At 35.8% G+C, this 22788-nt stretch overlaps 1 protein-coding gene across 2 annotated transcripts in view; it reads left to right on the top strand.

The window, feature by feature from the left end:
• Positions 1 to 16254, top strand: part of LOC104606316 (cinnamoyl-CoA reductase 1-like) — a 39909-nt gene extending 23655 nt beyond the window's left edge. For both annotated transcript variants that reach the window (XM_088898377.1, XM_010271451.3), the window contains 3 exons: positions 10945 to 11107; positions 15003 to 15192; positions 15929 to 16254. In XM_088898377.1, the coding sequence (XP_088754503.1) occupies positions 10945 to 11107; positions 15003 to 15192; positions 15929 to 16067 (492 nt within the window). In that variant the 3' untranslated portion in view covers positions 16068 to 16254. The remainder of the gene's footprint in view (positions 1 to 10944; positions 11108 to 15002; positions 15193 to 15928) is intronic.
• The last annotated feature ends 6534 nt before the right edge of the window (positions 16255 to 22788 follow it).

Here is a 22788-nt window from a genome sequence, read left to right as displayed (position 1 = left end):
GTCTGAAACACCTAGAAAGAGGTGTTTCAAACCGTATCATTTTGAAAAGATACGATACGATGCGCTCGATACGAGGCGTATTGTATCGATACTTTGAACCATGAAAGGGAGTGTAAGCCCTATCATTCACTTTGTCTAACAAAGGGGCCAATCCTATCACTATGATCATCCACTTAAGTGAATTCTCAAACTGCCCCAACATACCTAGGTTATGACCCTCAATGGATCTCATTGATTGGCATATCAAAAGGAGCCCAATCTAACACCTAGTGTAGTACCATAATCAAGTTTAGGGGTTATATGTAATTTACCAGTTTTGCCCATCAATCTCCAAGGTCTAGGGCATAATTAGAAAATGGTTCGAGTTCAATGTTTCAAACAAGCACACACTGCATGTGCTTTGGATCTAACCCTAGCAGCTGTGACAAGCTGCCCCAACTTCTTTGGCAACACATCAGTATCAGCATTGGCATGATAAACTCCCAAGTCTATCCAACAGGTAAGAACATCCTAAACTAACACGAGTCTCATAAGTGTCCAGTTTAAGGGGTAATTTTATAGAAACATACCAATACAACATTAAACAATAATGTGCTTTTATTCATTTACAATAAATGTATATGTACATCAATCTGATTAGAGCTAAGGGCAGACATTGATTTTTTTGACTTTTTTGTTTTTTCTTTGAAATTTTTGATTTCTTTTTTAACTAAAAGTGTAAAACTAAAATATTTAACTTTCTTATGAACTTTGGGAACTATTTGAAAAATTAAGAAATGAGAAATCTAAGTCATCTAACACATAAATTAAAAACAAATACTTAACCAAATAAGAATGATGGAATAAATTAATGAAATATGATTGGATCATTGGAAACTTGGATTAATGAAATATGAAAATGGAATAAATTAATAAAATATAAAAATTACAATATAGTTACAAATTAAAAATACAAAATTACATTGTTAAAAAAATAGAAAATAAATTAAAAAAAATTAAAAAAAATTAAAAAAATTACAATAATTTGAATAAAAAAATCTATACAACTATTCAGCTTCATGAATCATGACTTTCACCATCTGCTTCAGGTGAAATATCCGTTGTAGTATCATGCCCTCCTTTGTCTTGTAATCTATCTTCTACATCTAGCCAATCCTTAAAGCAGATGCACATCTCTATACTTTCATTGTTCATGCAGCTTCTCTTGTCATCCAACACCTTGGTACCTGCACTAAAACAAGACTGCGATGGAACTATAGACACCGGAGGGGTTAGTAGATCACGTGCCATGGCGGCGAGTTTTTTGAATGTTCACTACACCAGGCTAAAATATCAAAATTATTTGTTCCCTCACCTAAAGTACAAAAATTTGCTTATAAATAAAAATTAAGTTAAGTAAATGAACTTGTTGTGGAAGTAGCAGATTTCTGTCTTCTACTTATTAAATAAAAAAGTTTCTCTTCTACTATTGGGATCAAGATTAGAAGTTGAAGATGTTGTACAAGTTGTAGGAACATTTCCTAATACTTCAGATTCATATAAATTGTACATTTCAAATAACAAATTATTAATTTCTTCTTTTTTATTTCCAATTTCAATATTCATATTTTCACAATATGTTTCAAGTAAAATATCTAAACCATCTTTCCTAATCCTATAATCAAATATTGTAGTTAAACAATAAATGGGAGAAATGTTCTCCCAATATTTTTTAAATTTATTTTCCATTATTTCAATAATACAATTAAATTGTGGATGATTTCTATATTTTGCAAAACAATCACTAATCACCAGTAATTGATAAGGTAAATTACAACTAGTTGGATAATAAATACCTGATAATTCAATAGTTGCATATTAAAAGTGTTTTAAAAAATCTATTATACAAATTGCCATTTCCCAGTCTTCATCGAATATAATATCATTAGACATTTTTTCATTATAAAAATCAGTAAGAATTTGTTTATGAGAAATACAACTTTTTAGCATAGCATAGATAGAACTTCATCTATGTTTTACATCTAATATATAATCTTTATATTTTAAACCATAATTCTGACATAAATATTTAAGTTATTGTTTTTTCCCCTTGAGCTTTTAATATATTTAATACAATTTCTAATTTTACAAATATGAGTAGAAATAATATTTAAGGCATCTTGAATACATAAATTTAAGATGTGACATGCACATCTGATATGAAATAATTTACCATTTAAACTTTGTTTTAATTGAGATTTTAAAATATTTATTGCAGAATCATTATTGCTAGCATTATCAAAATATTTATTTTCTATTTCATAAGCATGTAAAGTACTTAAAATGGTTGCAGCAATAGCTAAGCCAATATATGGCCATTCAAGCCTAGTAAAACTTAAAATTCTTTTATTTAAAAGCCAATTTTCATCAATAAAATGGTCAATAACACAAATATAACTTATGTTAAATTTAGATGTCCAAACATCAGAAGTAATTACAACTTTAGAATTAAAATTTGATAACAAATAAATTAAATTTTGTTTATATGAAGAAAAAAATTTAAAGCATCTTATCTAATAGTATTCCTACAAACTTTTTTATATTGTGGATTTTTCAAAATTATGCAACCATTTTTCAAGCTTAGTATCTTCAACAAACAAAAATGGTTGTTCTACATGTACAATTTGTTTTGCAAATTCTTGTCTCATATTTTCTTGTGAATATTTAAATGTACCAAAAACCCCCTCTCAATTTGTATTTGTGTTGTTTCTTTCCCTTCTTCTTCTTCCTTCTCATGTGTGAGCAAATGTCTGCTCAAATGGCCAGTACGACCTTTGCTACAATAGCTAATGTCTTTTCTACATTTTTGACAAATTGCTCTTTTTCCCTTCACCTCAATATGCTCTACTTTAAATATTTTTCAAACTGGGCTACTCAACTTACCTCTTTTTTTTCCCCTACTCAACTTTTACCAGGGGTAAAGGTTCCACTTCCGTCAATATCAATAGCATCAATTCTAACACTATCATGATGTGATTGAATATTGTCAACAGTGAACATGTTGGGAAATTGGTTTTGGGAAGAGCCGACCATTTTTTTTAAATTCTAAAAGAATAAAAATTAATTTAATTGGACTTACTTGGATTGTCGGTTCAAAATCCCAACTTGATTTCAACGGATAAAGCCTTTCAACGTCCAAGCCTCCCAAATTGCTAACTTGATATACTTGAGCTGGTTAAGACTTGAGAATTAGAGAATAAAAAAATCAGCCAATTAGAGTTTACTCAGATTATAGAGAATGTATGAGATAGAGAGAGAGAGAGAGAGAGAGAGAGTGAGAGAGAGAGAGAGAAGAGATTAAGACAATTGTTGAATTGGTGTGATGAGAATGGTGGAGGATAAGCCTATTTATAGGAATTGAAAATAATTCAATTACCCAAAATACCCTAAAAATTATTTGCTTTTTAGTTTTTGGGAGGGGTATTTTGGTCATTATAAAATTATTTATTTTAACTAAAAAGCTCCCCTAAACAAGTTGTTATATAGTTGTTGGGGGGGAATTTGTGTTATTTTTTTCTCCTCTCCATAAGCAAAATACATAAATACCCCCCTATATAGCTATTTATAGCTATTAGGGGGTATTTATGTAAAACCCCCCAAAAAAGGTTGAAACTAGCCATTGGGGGGCCCAATGGCTAGTTTTCGGATGGGCTAAGCGCAGCCCGCTACGGGCCCTTCAAGTCGTGTCAACCCGTGGACTATGAACCCTAGCCCAACATGGCAATGACCATTATGTTGGGCCTGACATGGCTCGTAGGCTGTCGTGCCATTCTGGGTTGGGCCAGTCCAAATTTGTGCCAGGCCATGGGCAATATTGCCCAATTTACACCTTTACATGGAGAATTGCCGCAAAAGTCATACATTCACCGTAGTCAACATTCCTACATCATTTTCAATGAGCAGAATGTCGTCTAAATATACAAGCATGAATGTAACATTATCTCCCACTATCTTTTTGTAAACACAGGGTTCATCGGATTCTGCTAAAAATCAAATTGTTTGAGTGTTCTAACTTCTAGAAGTTTGCTTCACCTAATGAATAGATATGTTCAGTTTACACACTATGTGTTCCTGACCCGTGGTAACAAAGTCTTGCGGCTGCTGCATATAGATATCTTCAATAAGATCTCCGTTCAGAAATGCGGTTTTAATATCCATATGCCATATTTTATAATCATAGTGTGCAACTATATATAGCTAATAGAATCCTTATGGATTTGAGCATGGCCACTGGAAAAAATGTCTCCTCATAGTCAATTCCTTCTTTCTAAGTGTACTCTTTCTCTACAGGTTGAGTTTTATAGATCTCAATTTTTCCATTAGGGCCATTCTTTATCTTGTATATCCATTTGCAATTGATTTCTTTCACCCCGAGGGGGTGAGTCTACGAAAGTCCAAATTTTGTTGGTTTTCCTCGAGTCCATCTCGACTTTCATGGCATCTACACAATTCAAGGAGTCTATGTCCAAAATAGCTTCCGTATAAGTTACGGGATCTTCCTCATTGTTTGTTGCTTTCATTAAGTAACTTTCTTGATGACAGTCGTAACGAACTAGAGGTATAGAAACCCGAGTATATTTTCTAAGCTAGGTATTATTATCTGGAATTTGTGGGTCATTTCCTACTACTCCTAAGCTTTCTTTACTAAGAACAATTTCTTGTTGACGATTGTTCAAGATGTAGTCCTCCTCCAAGAAGTAAGCATTCCCACTAACAAACAATTTTTGTTTTCGTGAGTCATAAAAAAGATGCCCTACGTTGTCTTTTTGGGGTAGCCTACAAATAGGCAATATGTGGTTTTAGATTCTAATTTATCCGCACTTATCCTTTTGACGTGTGCTGGACAACCCCATATTTTCAAGTGTCTTACACTTGGTTTCTTGCTAATCCATAGCTCATAAGGAGTCTTAGGAACCAACTTGGTTGAAACCTAATTCAACACGTAAATTGCAATCTCAAATGCATGTCCCAAAAAGGATATGGGTAGCTCTGAATGGATGGGGAGTGATCGAACCATATCTAATCTGATTTTTCTCTTTGACACCATTTAATTGAGATGTAGTAGGAGACAATTGTAATATAATCCCATTGTCCTTTAAATGATCCCTAACTTTGTTGGAGAGATATTCACCTTCTCGATCTATTTGATGGGTTTTGATCTGTCTCTCCAACTTTTTCTCAACTTCTTGTCTAAACTCCTTAAACTTTTCAAAGGATTCAAACTCATGTCTCATTAGGTATACGTAATTATACCAAGAATAATAATCGGTGAAAGTTATGAAATAACAATGTTGGTTTCATGTCCTAACATTCATTGGACCACATACATCTGTAAGTATAAGATCAAGTGTGCTTGTAGATCTTTCAGGCTTACTAGTAAATGACCTTTTGTCATATTTCCTTGGAGGCAAGGCTCACAAGTTGGTAGATCTTCCACGGTGAGAAAATCTAGAAGACCATACTTCATCAATCGTATAATATGTTCTATATTTATATAGCCAAATCAGTAATGCCACAGACACGTGGGATTAACTGCATCACGTGTTCTTTTCTTGGGGATATGCTCCAACACAGTTTCAGTTATATTTGTTTCTAGAGAATGATGGAGGACATAAAGACCATTCTCATGTTCTCCATGAGTAAGTAATTTATTATTCAATTTAATTGTAATCTTATTACTAAATAAAATAGTATCCTTACATAGTTTAGAAACTGAAATCGAATTTTTTCTAAGTAATGGTACATAAAGACAATCTTTCACCGTAACAACTCTAAAAATCAAATCTACAGTTCCTGTAGCAGTAGCCGCAACAGTTGCAGTTGTCCCCAAGTAAAGCACAACCTCATCATCATTTAACCTTCTGCTTTCCCTGAACCCCTACAATGTATTACATGCATTAGTAGAAGCCCTAGAGTCAATACACCATGATGCAGAAGTGATCAATATATTGGTCTCTATGACAAGAGATTCGAAACAACCTCCTTTGTTCTTGTGGGATTTCAGATACTGAGGACAATTCCTCTTTTAGTGCCCAGTCTGCTTGTAGAAGTAACATTCATCTGATGACTTGTCTCTCTTCTTCTTCTTCTTCTTCTATTTGCCTCCCTTTTTCTGAGGCCTCTTCTTACCCTTCTTTTTCTTCTTGCTAGATTTGCCACCTTCAACAAATATAGCTATTGGATTGTCCTTCTTGATTAGTTCTTTGGCTCTTTGCAACGTATTGTTGAGCTCCTACAAACTAACTTTTAACTTGTTCATATTATATTTCATGACAAATTGATTGAAGGATGAAAATAGAGAGTTCAAGACAACATCAGTCTTGGTGTCATCGTCAAGTGGAAAGCCAAGAGCCTCCAATTCATTTATATAACCTATAATCCGCATGACATGGTCATGAACTAATTGGCTTTTACTCATCCTCATGGTCATCAACAGTTTGAGGACCTTTTGTCTTGCAGAACAATTCTGCTCTTCATACATGGTCTTCAGACTATCCAGGATATCTTTGTAGAAATCAATTTTGTTAAATTGTCTCTACATAGAATTGTCCAAGGAGGCTATGGTATAACACTGTGCAAGAGAATTTTTCTCTTCTCATTCCTAATATTCCCTCATTGCTTTAGAAGCTCAGTCACTTGGATGTTCCAGTGTTGGGTTTTTGGTAACCTTGTCCAATTTCTCAGACGTGAGCACTAGATTTAGCTTATGATGCCAATCTACGTAGTTGGGTCCTTTCAGTTTGTTGTCGTCTAACAATTTAGTGAATTGTTTGTGTGCCATTTCTGATAAAAGGCATTAATAAGTAGTAGTCAATGACCATAATATTATTTCATGTTATCTTTCATAGAATGGAATTTTATCTATGTTCCATCTCTATTTGCTCATCTCTGAGATTTTCCTCCTATCTCAATGACGATGACACAGTTCATGTCCCTAGAAATGTGGGAAATCACATAGGTGTATAGGGTTAACAGTTTTAGGTGCATAACCCCACCACTTTCTGCGAAAGATCACATATCTGCTCATCAAATGAACTTTCCCTTTAGACTCCATTAAACAAGGTTCATTACCATTTTAGATTAAATATTTCTGTCTAGCAAGTGCAAACCTGTCATATCATGAACCCCAAGGTACCGTGGAAGAGTCTTCCATTTTAGGATAGACCCATCCCACTAGTCTATGATGCATCTATCATTTTATGAAACAATCCCATTGACTGTTTAAGTGAAATGGATAAACCAATTTTATGGTGCATCTCCACCCACCAATTCAATCCATTTTTATGCTAATGATGGAAGGCTTTTAAAGAAATCATCTTATGATATTCCCTATCAAATTGCACTTATATTAATCGGGAGGGAACATGTATATTATTCCCTAAGTCAGATTTATGTAATACCATAGTGGCTTCCACTGACTTTCATGAAGTCAAATTCAAATGTTCCCTTAATGAGATAGGGTTCCCACGAGGTTCCTCTTGGGGAGGAAGCTATTTAGGGGGCCCATTGAAAAAGAAGATCATGTAATGACCTATGGGCATTATGACAATGATGTGCATTCATTCATGATGTTCTAGAGAGTCTTATAAGTTAATACATGGGCCAAGCACTTACGGCTCATGAACGAATCACATCCATTAAACACATCATAAATACAAATACAATTGATCCAAATCAATTTAAAACTTATAAAATTCATATCCATTTAGATTAATACATGATCAGCCCATCAATGGACCAAATTATCTAATAATTTTATCTTGGTATATGGGCTAAATTGTAAAAAGCAATTCGACCCATATAGAAGTCCATGTTGAAATGGGCTAGTCTTGCTTTAATTTAATGTAAAAGGGTTTTTCAAGTATGGGTCAAACTGGTCCATGCAATGGGCCATCAAACACTTGGCCTAAACCCTATTTTGGGTCACTTAAACCGTGACCCAAGTGGTTGTGGTCATACTCCAAAGAACCATATGTTTGGCCCAACAAAATTAGACCAAAACAAGGTCAAATCAGCATAGGGTTTGGTGTCCAAAACATGCATCAATTCACATAGGTAATGATATGAAATTCTTAGTTATGATTCACAATCAAAACAACAAAAAGGTAGCAAACAAATAGAATAAATGGCTAGGGTTAATAGTTTGATGGTTTGAATCCAATACGGACAAAAACTGCATCCCTACGAAATTGCAATCTTCAGATCGATCTCCATCTACAAGCTTTGTCTTCTCTACGCACTCTAGTGATTTTTCGATGTAAAAAAAATAGAAAACCCTAATTTCTATTGCTTACATAAAAAAACCTAATACATTCTTTCTAGAAAAGAAAAAAAATTAATTATAGACCACCTAATCGAAATAATGTACTCGATGTACACAAAACTTGACGCCAACAAAATTTTGGTCTCCATTACACTTTTATCCCAAGATTTCAAGAATCCATAATAGAACAATTCTATAATGCATTAGAATATATTCACCAAAATTTCAAATCATTCACCCATTTTGAGAATTGATTTCTTAGAATGTTCTACTAACTACTCAAATTGCATTTTTCATGCTAGATGGCTGGGCGAATTTTCAAAAGTTTCATAATCCTTCTGGAAATCGAATTCCCTATGTTTCAAAAAATTGCATTTTTCATTATCAATTTTGCACTAAACTGGACCAAATTTGAAACCAAACAAAGAGGGAGATGTATACTTGATATAGATGCCACAAACGCAGATCCCAATGTGAAAATTCACACCCAAATTAGTCCTAAAACTAGCCTCCACTAAAGATGGTGCATCGTATTCTAAAGCCGGTCCAACAATGCAATTTTCAACAAAACTGCAATGCAACTGCTTGGGTCGAATTAGAGAAATAAGCATGAAATTCCTCTTCATTTTTATTGTAAACATCAGAAGAACATTGATATCTATCAGTCCCAAAATAGTTGTGGTCGAACTAAGGTTTCTTGTGAGACAAAAGAAGAACAGAGAGAAGAATAGAGAGGTGTTCTTGTCTCTTTATGGAGCATTTCTCCTAATCAAATTAGGAGATTATCCAAATCTGATTTGGATCTGGACTCTCTTCTCGGATGTATCCCGAGAATTAAAACCTTTTGCAAAAATTTTTTCATAAAACATATATATATATATATATATATATTACAAAATCAAATCTCAAATACAGTTGAAATCCACTACTAGTAGTTTAGGTTTCTATCAGAGAGAGTGGAGGCCCTATCATTCACTTTGTCCATCAAAGGGGCCGATCCTATCACTATGATCACCGACTTAAGTGAATTCTCATATTGCCCCAACATACCAAGGTTATGATCCTCAATGGATAATTGATTGGCATATCAAAGACAACCAAATCCAATACCTAGTACAGTACCATAATCAAGCCTAGGGGTTATATGTGACTTACTAGTTTTGCCCATCAATCTCCAAGGTCCAGGGCATAAAGGGAAAATGGTCTGAGTTCAGTGCTTCAACCAAACACATATTGTATGTGCTATGGGTCTAACCTTAGCATTTGAGACAAGATGCCCCAACTTCTTTTGGCAGTACATCAATGTCAACCTTAGCAGGATAAACTCCCCAAGTCTATCTAACAGCTGAGAATATTTTAAGATAACACAAGTCTCATAAATGTCTAGTTTAAGGTGTAATTTCACAGAAACATACCAATATCAACATAAATAAAAATGTACCTTTATTTATTTACAATAAATGTATTTATACATCAATTTGATTGAAGCTAAGGGCATACACTTTCTAACAAGAACAACCTGAGGCATATAAAAATTATTACCATTCTGCCATGTGCTAACCTTATTTTGATGGACAAATTGTACTCAAGCCATCTAGCAGTTGATCCCTACGCCTAAGTACTGAATAGGGGAGGCTCAAATCTGCATCTATACCGCATATTCATAACATGAATAAAATATGCTATAATTGAATGAGAGAAACAAAATTAGTCATCCTTTCTCTTTTGCCTAGAATGTATTACCCGAAGCATGTTTGATGGTTTCTGTTGTGGCAAAATCAAGTTTACATTTGTTGATTTTTCATTTAATTATTCCATGCTTAAAATCTTAAGAGGTGATAGTGTGACACTAATAATGTTTCGAAATCACTTGCACATGTTTAATTAGTCCATCTTCATTAACACATCTGAGCAAGGAATGGATGGATAAAAAGATGTGTGTTGCGGTGCACACTTTACTTTTCCCATTTGATGCAATGGTTTGAGCTTATCAACTTTCATATAGTTGTTTGTTGCTCAGATCAGAAGCCTAGGCTAGCATTCTCCATGTTTCAGGGCCTCCATGTGATTTCATGATAGCACAATAATAGTTTTGTATCATCCATGGATGTGCTAGCACACACTAGCTTGATAACAGGAGCTTGCTTGCAACACCCCCAACTTTCTGCATCCATTTCCTCGCCCATGTTTTCGCAGAATTTAAATATTCTAATAGGGACAAGAAATGGCTTGAGGGTTTTGGTATGTTAAACCCAATTAATTCTCAATCCAACTATACTGATTAGTTGATTAAGCCATTAAGGTGCCTGAGTATATAGAATTTGAATAGTCTTGTCTTTCTCTTGGGCTTTTCATGTTCTCGGTTGAGTTGTGATTGGGACCAAGTTTTTGAACTTGACATGTAATGCGGATGGGACCATCTTTATGTATGACCTCATTTGACGACATTCTCATGATCATGATTTTATCTTTAGATTTTCCTTTTTACATTTAATGGTAACGCTGAGTATTTATTCTGCTTCATTAATACTAAAGTAGAAATGCAGACTGTATGTTTGTTCTTTCAGTAATATAATTTGAGTGTAGACCATTTGGAAGGATTTTATGAAATCTAAGCTTGCATTGTTTCATGTTCATGCCAGAACTTTTATTGCCTTTCCAAAACTTTAGCAGAAAGTCAGGCTTTAGAGTATGCAAAACAGAATGGTCTCAACATTGTGACAGTCTGTCCAGGTCTTGTTCTTGGACCAATATTGCAGCCAACAATTAATTTCAGCAGCTTGGTTCTCATCAATCTTTTGAAAGGTCTCTTCTTGTACTTTCACTATCTTTCTTTTCATTTGTTTTATGCATATATCCATGTAGTTTGTCTTTGTGGAGGCATATATGTTTACATGAGTTACAACGTTTCACTCTAGGGAGTTGAGCTTAAAAGAAATGTGAGCATAAATTTTCTATACAAAGAATGCATACACTAATGTTGTCCTAACATCATGGAATCATACAAAGAAATGTGCTTAAGAACAGCAAAGATGATGATTCTCAATGACTCCAAATTGGTTGATGAACATACATTCAATAATTTTTAGTACAACCGGTGTAGCAAGTTGTGAACATGTCTCTTTGTGATTTTAATTTGTCTTTGTGATCTGAGGGGAGAAGAAGAGAGGGAGAGAGACTATGCACTGCCAAAGTTTACCATTAATGCTAAGAACAATAAATATAATTTTATTGAAATAGTAAACCTATTTAGGAGTACTTAGAACAATTGCAAATCGGAAATAAAACAAAATTGCATCTAAAACCGACTCTGCCAAAGAAGAAAATGAGGGAATTAAAAAATTATTTCTCAGAATGAGAAAGATTTGGAAAATGTGATAAATAAAGGTGGTAATAACGTGATGGTGGGGTGGTTGAAGGAATTGGAGTTTGTAAGTTAGGGCTACTGAAATGAGATGAAATTTAAGTGGCCGACAATAAACATGAATTGAGAATACAAGAGGTGATCGAGGACTGCCAATGCCTTTGTTGATACCCTTTCTAAGCAAGGGATGAATAGGGACCATTTGTTTGGGACCTAATTTAGGTTGTAAATGCGTTGATTATGTTGGAGAGGTTACACCTAGTGCCTCTCTAAGGGATGTTTGTATTGATGATATAGTTAATTAGATTCTAGTTGCAAATGAGTGTGTGGAGGCTCAAAAAAGGTTGAAGAAGGAAATAACAATAAAGTTGGATTTGGAGAAAGCTTACGATTTAGTGGATTGGGCTTTTTTTATCAATATTATGAGGAGGTGTGGCTTTGGGGTTCTATGGTGTAAATGGATCAAAGGTTGTTGTTAGACAATTATGCCCTTAGCTCCAATCAGATTGATGTACCTTTTGACATTTATTGTAAATGAATAAAATACATAATTGATTCATGTCATTGTAGTGTGTTTCTGTGTAATACCCTTAAACTGGACACTTATGAGACTCGTGTTAATTTATAATCTTCACATCCGTTGGATAGATCTAGGGAGATTAATCCTGCCAAGGCTGACACTGATGTACCGCCAAGTTGGTTGGGGTGGCTTGTTTCAGCTGCTAGGGTGAGACTTGAGGTACATGTAGTGTGGGTTTTCTTGAAGCCCTGAACCGGACCGAAATTCCAGTATTGCCCTAGACCTTGGAGATAGATGGGTAAAACTGGAATGTTACACCTGACCCCTAGACCCGATTATGGTACTGCACCAGGTGTCAGATTGGGCTGTTTTTGATATGCCAATCAGTGAGATCCTTAGAGGGGGTCAAAACCTGGGTATGTTATGACAGCTTGAGAATTCATCTGAGAGGGTGATCATAGTGACAGGATCAACCCCTTTATTGGATAAAGTGAATGATCGGGGGTGCATTCTCTCTGATGGAAACCTAAAACTGACGGTAGTTGATTTCAACTGTTGAAATTTGTTTTTGCAAAAGATATTTATATAAAGATATACATATATATAAATATATATGTTTCAAAATGTTTGCAAAAGGTTTTAATTCCCAGGATCCATGTGAGTAGAGAGTGCAGTATTGTTCCTTGTAGTCGAGGGAGAGGTTCTCTCTTGTCGGGCAATGTTTGATCATTATGGGTTGAGAGGTTAAGTGTAAGACCATTGAGGGTAATACCTGATGGGAGTCCAGATCCAAATAAAGATTTGGATCAGGAAACTCCTAATCAGATTAGAAGGTTGTGTCTTTAAGGCTATAAATAAGAGAGCAGGGTGGACATGCAAAAGATACCATACAAGACATAGCAAACTGTAGAGTGTCGTCTTATGGGAGTGATCAAGAATTGTTCTTGATATTGCTTCTTGGTAGAAGAAACAATCTGAAGTCGTGCTCACCAGCCCTCTACTCCATTCTTGCTAAAGAATTCGGTTCTTGTTGAAGAGTCGTCTTGCTAATCCTACTTCACCACACACTGTGTCATCTTCAGGGGAAGCGGGTTTTGGTTTTCTCCTTGGGCGTGAACACTTTCATTGGGAGTTATTGCTACTCTGTATCAAGTATATCCCTTTCCTCCCTTTTTGGTTTCAAATCTGGTCCGATTTAGTTTAAGATTGATCATTGAAAATGCATTTTTCTAAAATAAGGAATGCGATTCCCAAATGGAAAGAGAGAATATTTTGAAATTTCGCCCAATCTTCCTATAGGGTTCAGCCATCCATATGATGGATCTCCCATCCATTTAGTTGTTTGCAAGCAAGCCACTTCTTTGTTATAGTTAACGGGTTGGCAGTTGATTTCATTGAGGGCCTCCGAGGTTATAGACAAGGTGATCCACTCTCTCCCTTTCTATTCACTTTGATAGATAAGGTCTTATGTAAGGTAATCTCTAAGGCTGACTCTATGTAGTTAGTTCCACATATTGTAGTTAGTTCTATCAAATTTTACAGGGAGAAAGTTAATCTTTTCAGCCATCATAAGCAAAATCAAACAAGGGAAAATGATAGCAAAACTGATGTGTGCAATGTTAATCGGTACACTTAAATCAGCAACGAATTAGGCAGTGAATTACTTCAGCCAATCCTGAGAAACTTCAGCAATAAAACTTTACAGAAGAATCAAAATCCTCTAATAAATGGTCCAAAACAACACAAAACTAGGGCAGCACGAACTAGGGTTCCAAGAACTGATAATCGAGAGAAGAAAATACCCTAGGACAATAGTCGATTAAGAAAATAGTGAGATACAACAACCTGAAATGAGAAGTTTTCCAAAGTAGCTTTAAGAGGAAACCTTATGTCTATTGAAGTTCCTCAGTTTGAAGCATAAGAAACAAAAAAATGTTCAAAAACAGCTGCTGTTGAAGGAGAAAGAAGCCAAACTGTTGAGATTTCTTAGTCTACTACTGTTCAAAACTGAACCTTAAGAGGCCAAGTTGCTGCCACCCTGGAGGAACCAGTTCACAGTGGGAGAAAGAAAGGCTCCTGCCACCCAGGAGAGGTGGTCAGAACTCCCCCAAGACTTTTCAGATCCTATGGATTTTCTGAGAGAAAAAAACAGATATGAGGACAGCCCTAACACCAGACCGAAACCTCCACAAAGAACAAGGATTAGGGTTGAAGAGCACAGCCCTAACACCAGTCGAAACATCCAGAAGACAATACCCTCTATATGGCCAAAGAGAAAGAAAAGAAAAGAAAGAACAGAAATTACAGAGCAGCTTGCTTTGATACCATGCCAACGAACCCAGAGAAGAAAACAGAATTCTGGGGTGAAGAAAATGGACTTCAACCCTATCCCAAGGGTCCTTTATATAGAAAATGAAATTAGAGAATTTACAGAGAGGCCCTTACAGAGCTGAAGAACAAATAATAAAATAAGAGATAAAATACAATAGGAACTACAGCAATATGGTGCATCAGATAGTTTCTTCACAAAAAGCAAGTTGAACAATTTGTTGTAGCATAACAAAAGCAAGTGTGCAGTCTGTTGTAACAATCAATATGTAAACAGAATAAATACAATCAAGAAGGGAGGAGGCATATTATCTTTCAAACGCTTTTTTTCTTTCCAAGTACAACTGAAACTTTTTAGTATCTTGTAATTATTTGAAATAAAAAGAACGGGAAAATGAACTTCCATGGAATTTATGGACTTCAATTTTTCTTTTCTTTTTTTTCCATTTCTAAGTACAATTTCTTCTATTGTGTCCAAAACCAAACAGAGGGATTTGAATCATTGGAGAACAAAATCTGTATAATCGTAGATGTCCGTGATGTAGCTGAAGCACTTCTACTGGCATATGAGAAGCCTGAAGCAGAAGGAAGATACATATGTCTAGCATATACGATCAGAACAAAGGACCTGATCGAGAAGTTAAGGATCATGTATCCCGACTACAACTATCCAAAGAAGTAAGTATTTCAATCTAGATAGTGTTTGGAAACGCAGGTGTTTTTTGGGACCAATTTTTAAGAAAAAACGTCTATGCTTTCAAGACCTGTTTTTCATAAAAAATGTTTTGATTTTGTTTGAGAGTGTTTCTGTCACGTAGGCAGTAACATTATACTGTTTGGTAAGGTGATTTTCATCACCGTTTTTCATGTATATGCTGACAGATAAGCATGACATAGGATACATGTAATCACTAATCAGTCAACCGTTGGGGACAATGGTTCACCGGTGCATGAAATGTGTCCATGGTTCAAGCGTTTTTCCAATTATGTATATGGGTGTTTGTTGAAACACATCTGACGTGACACTCTTTTTCAGAAAAACGGCCACGGTTTCAATCATCCCCCTAGTCAGTAGTGTTTGCCAATTTTGTTATTAGAATATGGCAGTCAATCTGCCATATTGTCAGCTGATTGGTATTTTACTCTGCTAGATTTTTCTTTTGTTCCACTTAAGATCTTCATGCTATTGGTTTGAAAACTGAACCAGCATCCTTAGCAAATATGTATGATTTTGTTTTTCAAAACAAAATTTTCACATCAGCAAAATCTTCTTAGTTTTGTTCGTGTTGCAGTTGTTTTTTGTTTTGAAAAACAAAATCAGACATTCAACAAAACCCTCTTTTGTTTACATGATTGGCCTCTCAAATTTCAGAAATCTCTTCTTCTTCTTCTAATCGTATTGTTCATTTTGCAGTTTTGAGGAGATCATGGCAGAAGAAACCTATAGTTCTGAGAAATTACAGAAATTGGGGTGGAAATACAGACCATTGGAGGAGACCCTTTCTGATTCTGTTAGAAGCTACCAAGAGGCTGGGATACTGGATAAGCACTAAATGACTTGTGTCGTTTCTAGTTTTGTTTTCCTTTCTAGGAAAACATTGTTTATTGGAAGAAATAAACAATTGGATGATTGGAGACATGTTTTTTATTAACTTTTTTATTCATACTGAAACTCTGTCGATAATCAAACTTACCTTCATCCCATTTACATAAGCATTTAAAAATCCTCATGAATTTGAATCACTGAAAGAAATAAGATTAAACTTCCGAAGCTTGAAGTGGACTGAGTTAATAAAACTGTTTCGCTAATTTGAGCGAAATCTAATATATATATTAATACGATTGGGTGATTCGTGGCACCCTTTCATTTAAGAAAATGGAATCTTACTGTAGATTCCAACGTATTCGCACTCGAATGTGTGATGTTGAATTATCAGGTGAACTCGGATATGAATAAGGGAAATAGGATATTTGATCGCATGTGCAATACGTGCCTGTGCATCATACATATTTTATTGCATGATATGGTACGTGTTTATCCTTCTCTGTGCTAAACTGTCTAGAAAATTCTATCCCCTCCCTATCTCACTCTATTGTCCTGTTGAGTGTAATGTCTACTCAGCTCTTCTATCTCTCGCCTCTCTGACCCATGTCATTGTTTTCTTCTCAATCTATCACAATCTTTCTCTTTTTGAAAACTCTCTTATTTATTTTCTCACCTCTGTATTTGTCGGCCTTCAAGATGATCGCGACCCATGTTTCAACTGAAGCACTATTTTGTTTTAGTTTTTTTTTTATTTTTTCATATTTGTTTTCTCATTCCTTTTTGGTTTGTTGCTGTAGGTTTAGTGGTGTTTGGGTTTGGTGGTGGAGATGTTCCAGTTTGCTTTTCTGAATTTTATTCTAGAAACAAAGAAGCTCTGACATCCGACTTTGATGTTTCATCTGGTTTTTCAGATATGAAGTTCTATCCAGCATGCAGCATTAGCTTGATGACCTTTGTGAGCAGCTTAATGGCATGAAAGAGAGAACATGCTGAAATTGGGTCTGACATGTTATTCACAAACAACAAGGATTTCCTATTTAGTGAAGATATCAAACTTGGTTAGACTGGGTGTTCTGTAGTTGTCTGATTTGCAATAGGCATCATAGTTCAGAGGATGGGGCCTCACAATGAACGAAGGCAATTGAGAAGGCTTCTTTCTCTTTTCCATCTCTGTATTTTTTTAATTTATTTTATTTGCTACTCCCTATAATTTGTATAAATTTGTATACCTCTCTTTAGTTTACAAGAATGATGATGAACATGTCTTTAGAACTTTCTTTTAACTGTCTTACTCTCTCTCACTCATTATCAGCGGTTAAAATGGTGACTCATTATATATCCTCTTTATTATCTTTCCAAACAAAGATATACATCTGTATTTTTTGTATACATCAAAGGGGAACATATTATGATCTTATATGTTGTTACTTATAATAGATGCTCATTAGATTAGTTGTTTTCTGTTTATTTCTCTTTTCTTTATTTCCTGATCCAAATAAAAGAAACACAGATGGGGGTGAACAACAAGCAATGTTTAGCCTACCAGAATTTTGCATCCAACTAGGAACTCCTTGAAGATATACAAATGGACGTGTAATAAAAGTAAAAGTCACACCATTGATTATTATATTTTGGTAAATCCATCTCGAGTTGGGTTATGTATGCTCTGGTGTAACATATGGATAGATTAGGCTGTGAGGTAGATTTTTTTAGCTATACAGTAGATTGATTAAGCTTTTGATTTAGAATGGAGAATTAAGATTATTTTTGGCTTTTGCACAAGTAACTTAGTGGTGTCTAATAATAATCTAATATCTAATGTTCTGTTAAAACACATGTCATATGTTTCTTTGATCATGATCCACACATGGGTCATAGTTACGGAATTCCACTTTTGGGTCATTCAAAATCCTTTAAATTCGTGGTTTGGGTTTTTGGGTTTGTCTTGAGCCAATAAAATATAATTTTGTATGTCTTAAATTCATAATTCAGTTAATCGCGACCCAGGTTTTAGGTTTAGGCTGAATAATTTTAGTTCATGACATGAGTTTCATGTGCTACAAGTATGTTTTTGTGGGCAATGTGAACTATAATACATTTCAGACCAATGTTTAGTAGCCAAATTTTAGCTTTAGGCAGGATGATGCTGCTACATTAGCATGTAAGCTATTGGTTTTGTTATTTATGATTTTAGATTAATGGACATTCCAGACCAAGCTACTTGTCCAGACAGAAGGAGCAAATTCAAAATTATTGGATAATGGTGCATTGATATCACAAGAGATTGTGTAATATGAGGGAAAGCAGTTGTTGAACCAAGATTCATGAGGGATTTTGGATATTAAAAGGGGGATCCGCTCCTCACTCAGGGTGCCTCACACCGACCTCACACGTACATCAACATGTTATTATTCATGGGTGTTCCCAATATTCGTATAAATCTTTTGCTTTTTTTTGGCGAGGGCTTTGTTTCGCTTTGCCCTACCTATTATTGTCATTTTGAAATACATCCTTTGTTCATATAAATCTGGAAAAGGACTGTTAATATATTAACACCCTCCGGTTAACAGTGGGGGTAAGGTGTTAGAATCTAAATGCTTATGGAGTTTTATCGTAAATGAAATTTCAGGGGTTTCCAAAATACAGGATGGTAAATTTGTTCGCTATGAATTCGAATTTGAATTAGTCAAAGGTGATTAATCAATCTATTTACAAGGACAAGATATGATTTCAATCCAAATATTAACTCATTAAATCTGGATTACAGATATCCCACCCAATTTGATCCAATTGGATATCTAACTTAAAAATTAAAAGTCATCGCCTTAGTTATTTTGACCAAAATGTTTGTTTTTTAAATTTTCTCTTATGAATCATCAGACCAAACCCTTTCAATCTCTATTTTGAGATTGATTTATTTTTCAAATTTGTCCTTCATATTAATTGCTCAAAATTCTCTATTTTTCGTTGTTTATAAAGTTTGTATTACTTTTTCTGTAGAAACCAACATCAATTATTATGGCATGGCTACTTTTGATATTTTCGTGCATCTTGTTAGAGGGGATCTACTTGCTTTTACTACCTCCTCATTCCATTGTATGACTACCCCTTAGAAGTCTCAATCAGTAAAGTTTCCTGTAACCCTGTCCGCAAATTTCTCAACCAGTACATCTGTTATAGTTGTACTTTCTTGGGTAATCCAAGACCCACTAGAGCTGGGGGAGTTTTCAGAGATGGGAGGGCAAGCTGATAGCACTTTACTCTGGCTCTATAGGTGCAGGAAATTCTCTGAGGGGGCTTTCAAAACCTTGAGTGGAAGGAGACTCTAAACTGTTAATAAGATGGTTGCAGACAAAAAGCTTAGGCATATGGACCATTAGACAACAAATGAGGGAAATACCTTGCCTAGCAAGGGAAGCTTGAGTAACATCCAAGTCTGTAACGTCAGCCAATCATGTGGCTGATATGCTGGCAAAGCAGGGGAACTTTAGGGAAAAACCTTTTTTTTTTTTGGGTTGTGTTATAAGATTTAAAAATTGTTGGTGTCAACATTCATACTCTAACCAATGGGTGATGCTCCCTTACTGGGTACTACATCTTGTTCAAGGATTACTTCCCTTCACTTTCAATTCTGCAAGCAAACATTAGCTTCTCTTTTTATGCTGCAAGTAAGCATTAGTTTCCTCCTTGAATATAAACGAGGTCCCTTAGATTCTGCCTGACTCAATACAGATTATATTTTATTTAAAATTAATCAAGATTCTACCTATAAAAGTAGCTTTATTCATTTTCAATTTCAAAGTAGTTTAGCTTAATTTGTGGTTGTATTATCATGAAGAAAAAAGGAAAAAAATGTCATATTAATAGTTTTTAATAAGAAACTGCATTTTGCATGCATAAACTTTTGGAACATAGTTTCCCATGTGCACTGCTGATGGGTAAATAGTCTTAATGTGATTAGTCATGTAGGAAGCAAATATACATTTCACTATTCCTGTAGAATATTGTTGATGGTGCGCAATCCGGTCACTCCTAACTGGCACTTGCGTAGCTCTTGAAAGGTACCTGAGATAGAGAAGAAGAGGGATCCCCGGGGGATTATCCGGCGGGAACACTCCGACGCTTAAGTTAGAGTTCTGTGACAGATGTAAAGAGAGGAAGAAAGCTAAGAGTGCAGATAGCGCGAGTATTAGTACCTCTGTCCTTTGGGATTGGGTTACTTATAAAAGAATTTTGTCGAATCAGGCCCACCTGCCTCTGACAAGGCAAGTATAACCGCCACTGTCGTCCTGCCGCAGGCGTTACAGCTAGGGCTGAGGTGGCACGCGCGGGGCCGTCGTTGCAAGGTACGTACCTGTCAGGTGTAAGACACCTTCTAAAGGTGGCGGGCACAACACTGTCTAACGAGAGACGTGGTTGCAGTCTCCAGGTTTGTTAGGTACGGTGGTCGGGCAGGAGGCCTTCCTGTGATGTGTCGAGCTGCTCTTCTGTGAGCTACCCTGTACCGAGCTACCCTGCAAGTGGCGAGCTGCCTGTGGCAAGCTACACCGAGCTGTCTAGCTCGAGGTGTCTCTACCTCGGGGTATCTAGAGGTGGATCGGGGTGTTCCTGTTTGGGAGTGGCCTAAAATCCACTAGGAGGAGCTCGGGCATTAGGAAAGGTCAGGGGGCCCCGAGCTCGGAGGTAGCTCGGAGCGCCTCAGCCTTGGGAAGGAGGTGCAAGCCAGGCGGCTCTCGGCGAGTAGCCTAACCCGCCGAGTTGCCAGACTAAACTCGGTGAGCCCTTCCCACCGAGTTGCAATTGCGCTTGTTGTGCTGTCACGTTGAGTCATCGCTTGAGCAAGGTCATGCCCATGTGTACCCGTGCTACGAGGTCGGGCCAAATCACCCTCCATCAATTGTTATATATTCTCCCATGGCAAATCAAGATTTCAATTGTTGGTGGTCATTAAGGTTGTCAATAAACTGGTTTTGGTTTGGACCCCATCTAGTCCAAAATCAATTCGAACATATTGAATGCACCAACAAGATATATTGGATTGGATCAATTCGGTCCAAAATATTTATTAGATTAGATTGGACCCGGTCAGTTCGTAACAAATTTATATTAGATTGGATTGGATTAAGCCAATATCTGGTCCATTGATATAAGATAAAAATATATGTATCAATAAACCGGGTTTGGATTGAATTCAATCCAAATCAAAACGAATTTAAACAGATTGGACGACCCAGACATTGAATTGGACTGGTCCAAATTAATCCAAAACATTCATTGGATTGGATTGGACCTGGTCCATTTATAATGGACTCACATTGGACTGGATTGGATTGGACCAAATCCAGGATAGATTTGGAAAGTTTGGATATCAGGAATTCAGGATAGGATAAGGAGAGACACTTCCAGTTCAATATGGTCCAAGGGCCAGATAATTATTAAGGTGCCAGTTTTCCAGGTCAGCTAGAAACCATTGTCCAATGGTGTTACACAGTCATTTTACTGCCACATAAGCACTGCATAAGCATTTTGACTTTGTTAAACCAAAATCCTATTTGATTGGGCTAATTCAAGTACAACTGTTTGTACTACTCTACCGTGGGTTATGTAAAAATCACTTACTGATAACACTATTAGGATGTTTATTATTCAGGGCATTTTCAATTAGGGTGTTTTATGTGGCACCTAATGACGTTTGATGCCTAATGACACTTAATCACTTAGGCTATGTTTGGTTTGAAGGAAAAGGTAGGAAAAGGAAACCAAATACAGCCAAATAACAATAAACAATTGTATGTCAGAACTGAATTTTTTTCTCAATTTCCAATGCTCTAATCAAGTACAATGGTGCCAAAACACTCACTATGATACCAAACAAGACTCTAGCTCTCCTACCATCATTTCCATTTGTTTGTTTACATTAAAAACATCTCTGGTTCTTGGGTTTCTGTTTTCGCTTTAGGTGAGGAGGATTGGACAAGCTAAGCATTCTAAGCTATATTGATTCATTGTTGAAAAATAAGAAATAAAGAAAGATTTTGGATGGTAAATCTGAAGGATGTCCAATCTAGAGGATTGGTCAGATGGTCTGGATTGTAGACTCTCTCTTCAGTCTTCACGTGGATGACAAAGAGAAGGTCCAGACAACTCTTTAATTCTTGTGACAGTTTGATTTTAAATGCTGAAGTTATGCATCCCAATGCCGTGAAGAACTTTTAACCAATCAAAAACCCACCTGAATTTGAATTTAAAATGAATACCAGTTGATTGGTTGGCTGCCAAATCAGATGATATCGTGATATCGTTTGATTTGTATATCAGTTTTTTAGGTAAAGTTGGGCTTTGAAAAGTTGGGTTCGGGCAGGGCTACGAGGAGATCAAATCAGCCCCCCAAGATTGTCCCCGACTACGTCCTATAATACATCTCTGCCGTGTATTGAGAGCATTTCTTGTAGTTGAGTTCAAATCAGCCCTTCACAACCCCCCAGCACATTCTCGTCATGTATTGAGAATATCTTCCGATCCGTACCTTTATCTTTGATGCACTACCAATGAGGTTTACTGAAGTTCGGATTAGATCTCTTCATGGGTCGGGCCGGCCCAGCCCAGCCCAATAATATTTTCTATAATAAAAAAATATATTTTTTATTTCTCTTTGTTTCTTCTCAATTTTCGGTATTTTTAGGTTGAGGTAATTCAATATAAATAAATCAAAAATTCTTTAAGTAAAA

The sequence above is a fragment of the Nelumbo nucifera genome, chromosome 2, assembly GCF_055504915.1.
Source record: "Nelumbo nucifera cultivar China Antique chromosome 2, China Antique-T2T, whole genome shotgun sequence".
Classification (NCBI taxonomy): Eukaryota; Viridiplantae; Streptophyta; class Magnoliopsida; order Proteales; family Nelumbonaceae; genus Nelumbo; species Nelumbo nucifera.
This window is presented reverse-complemented; position numbering and strand designations above follow the sequence as displayed.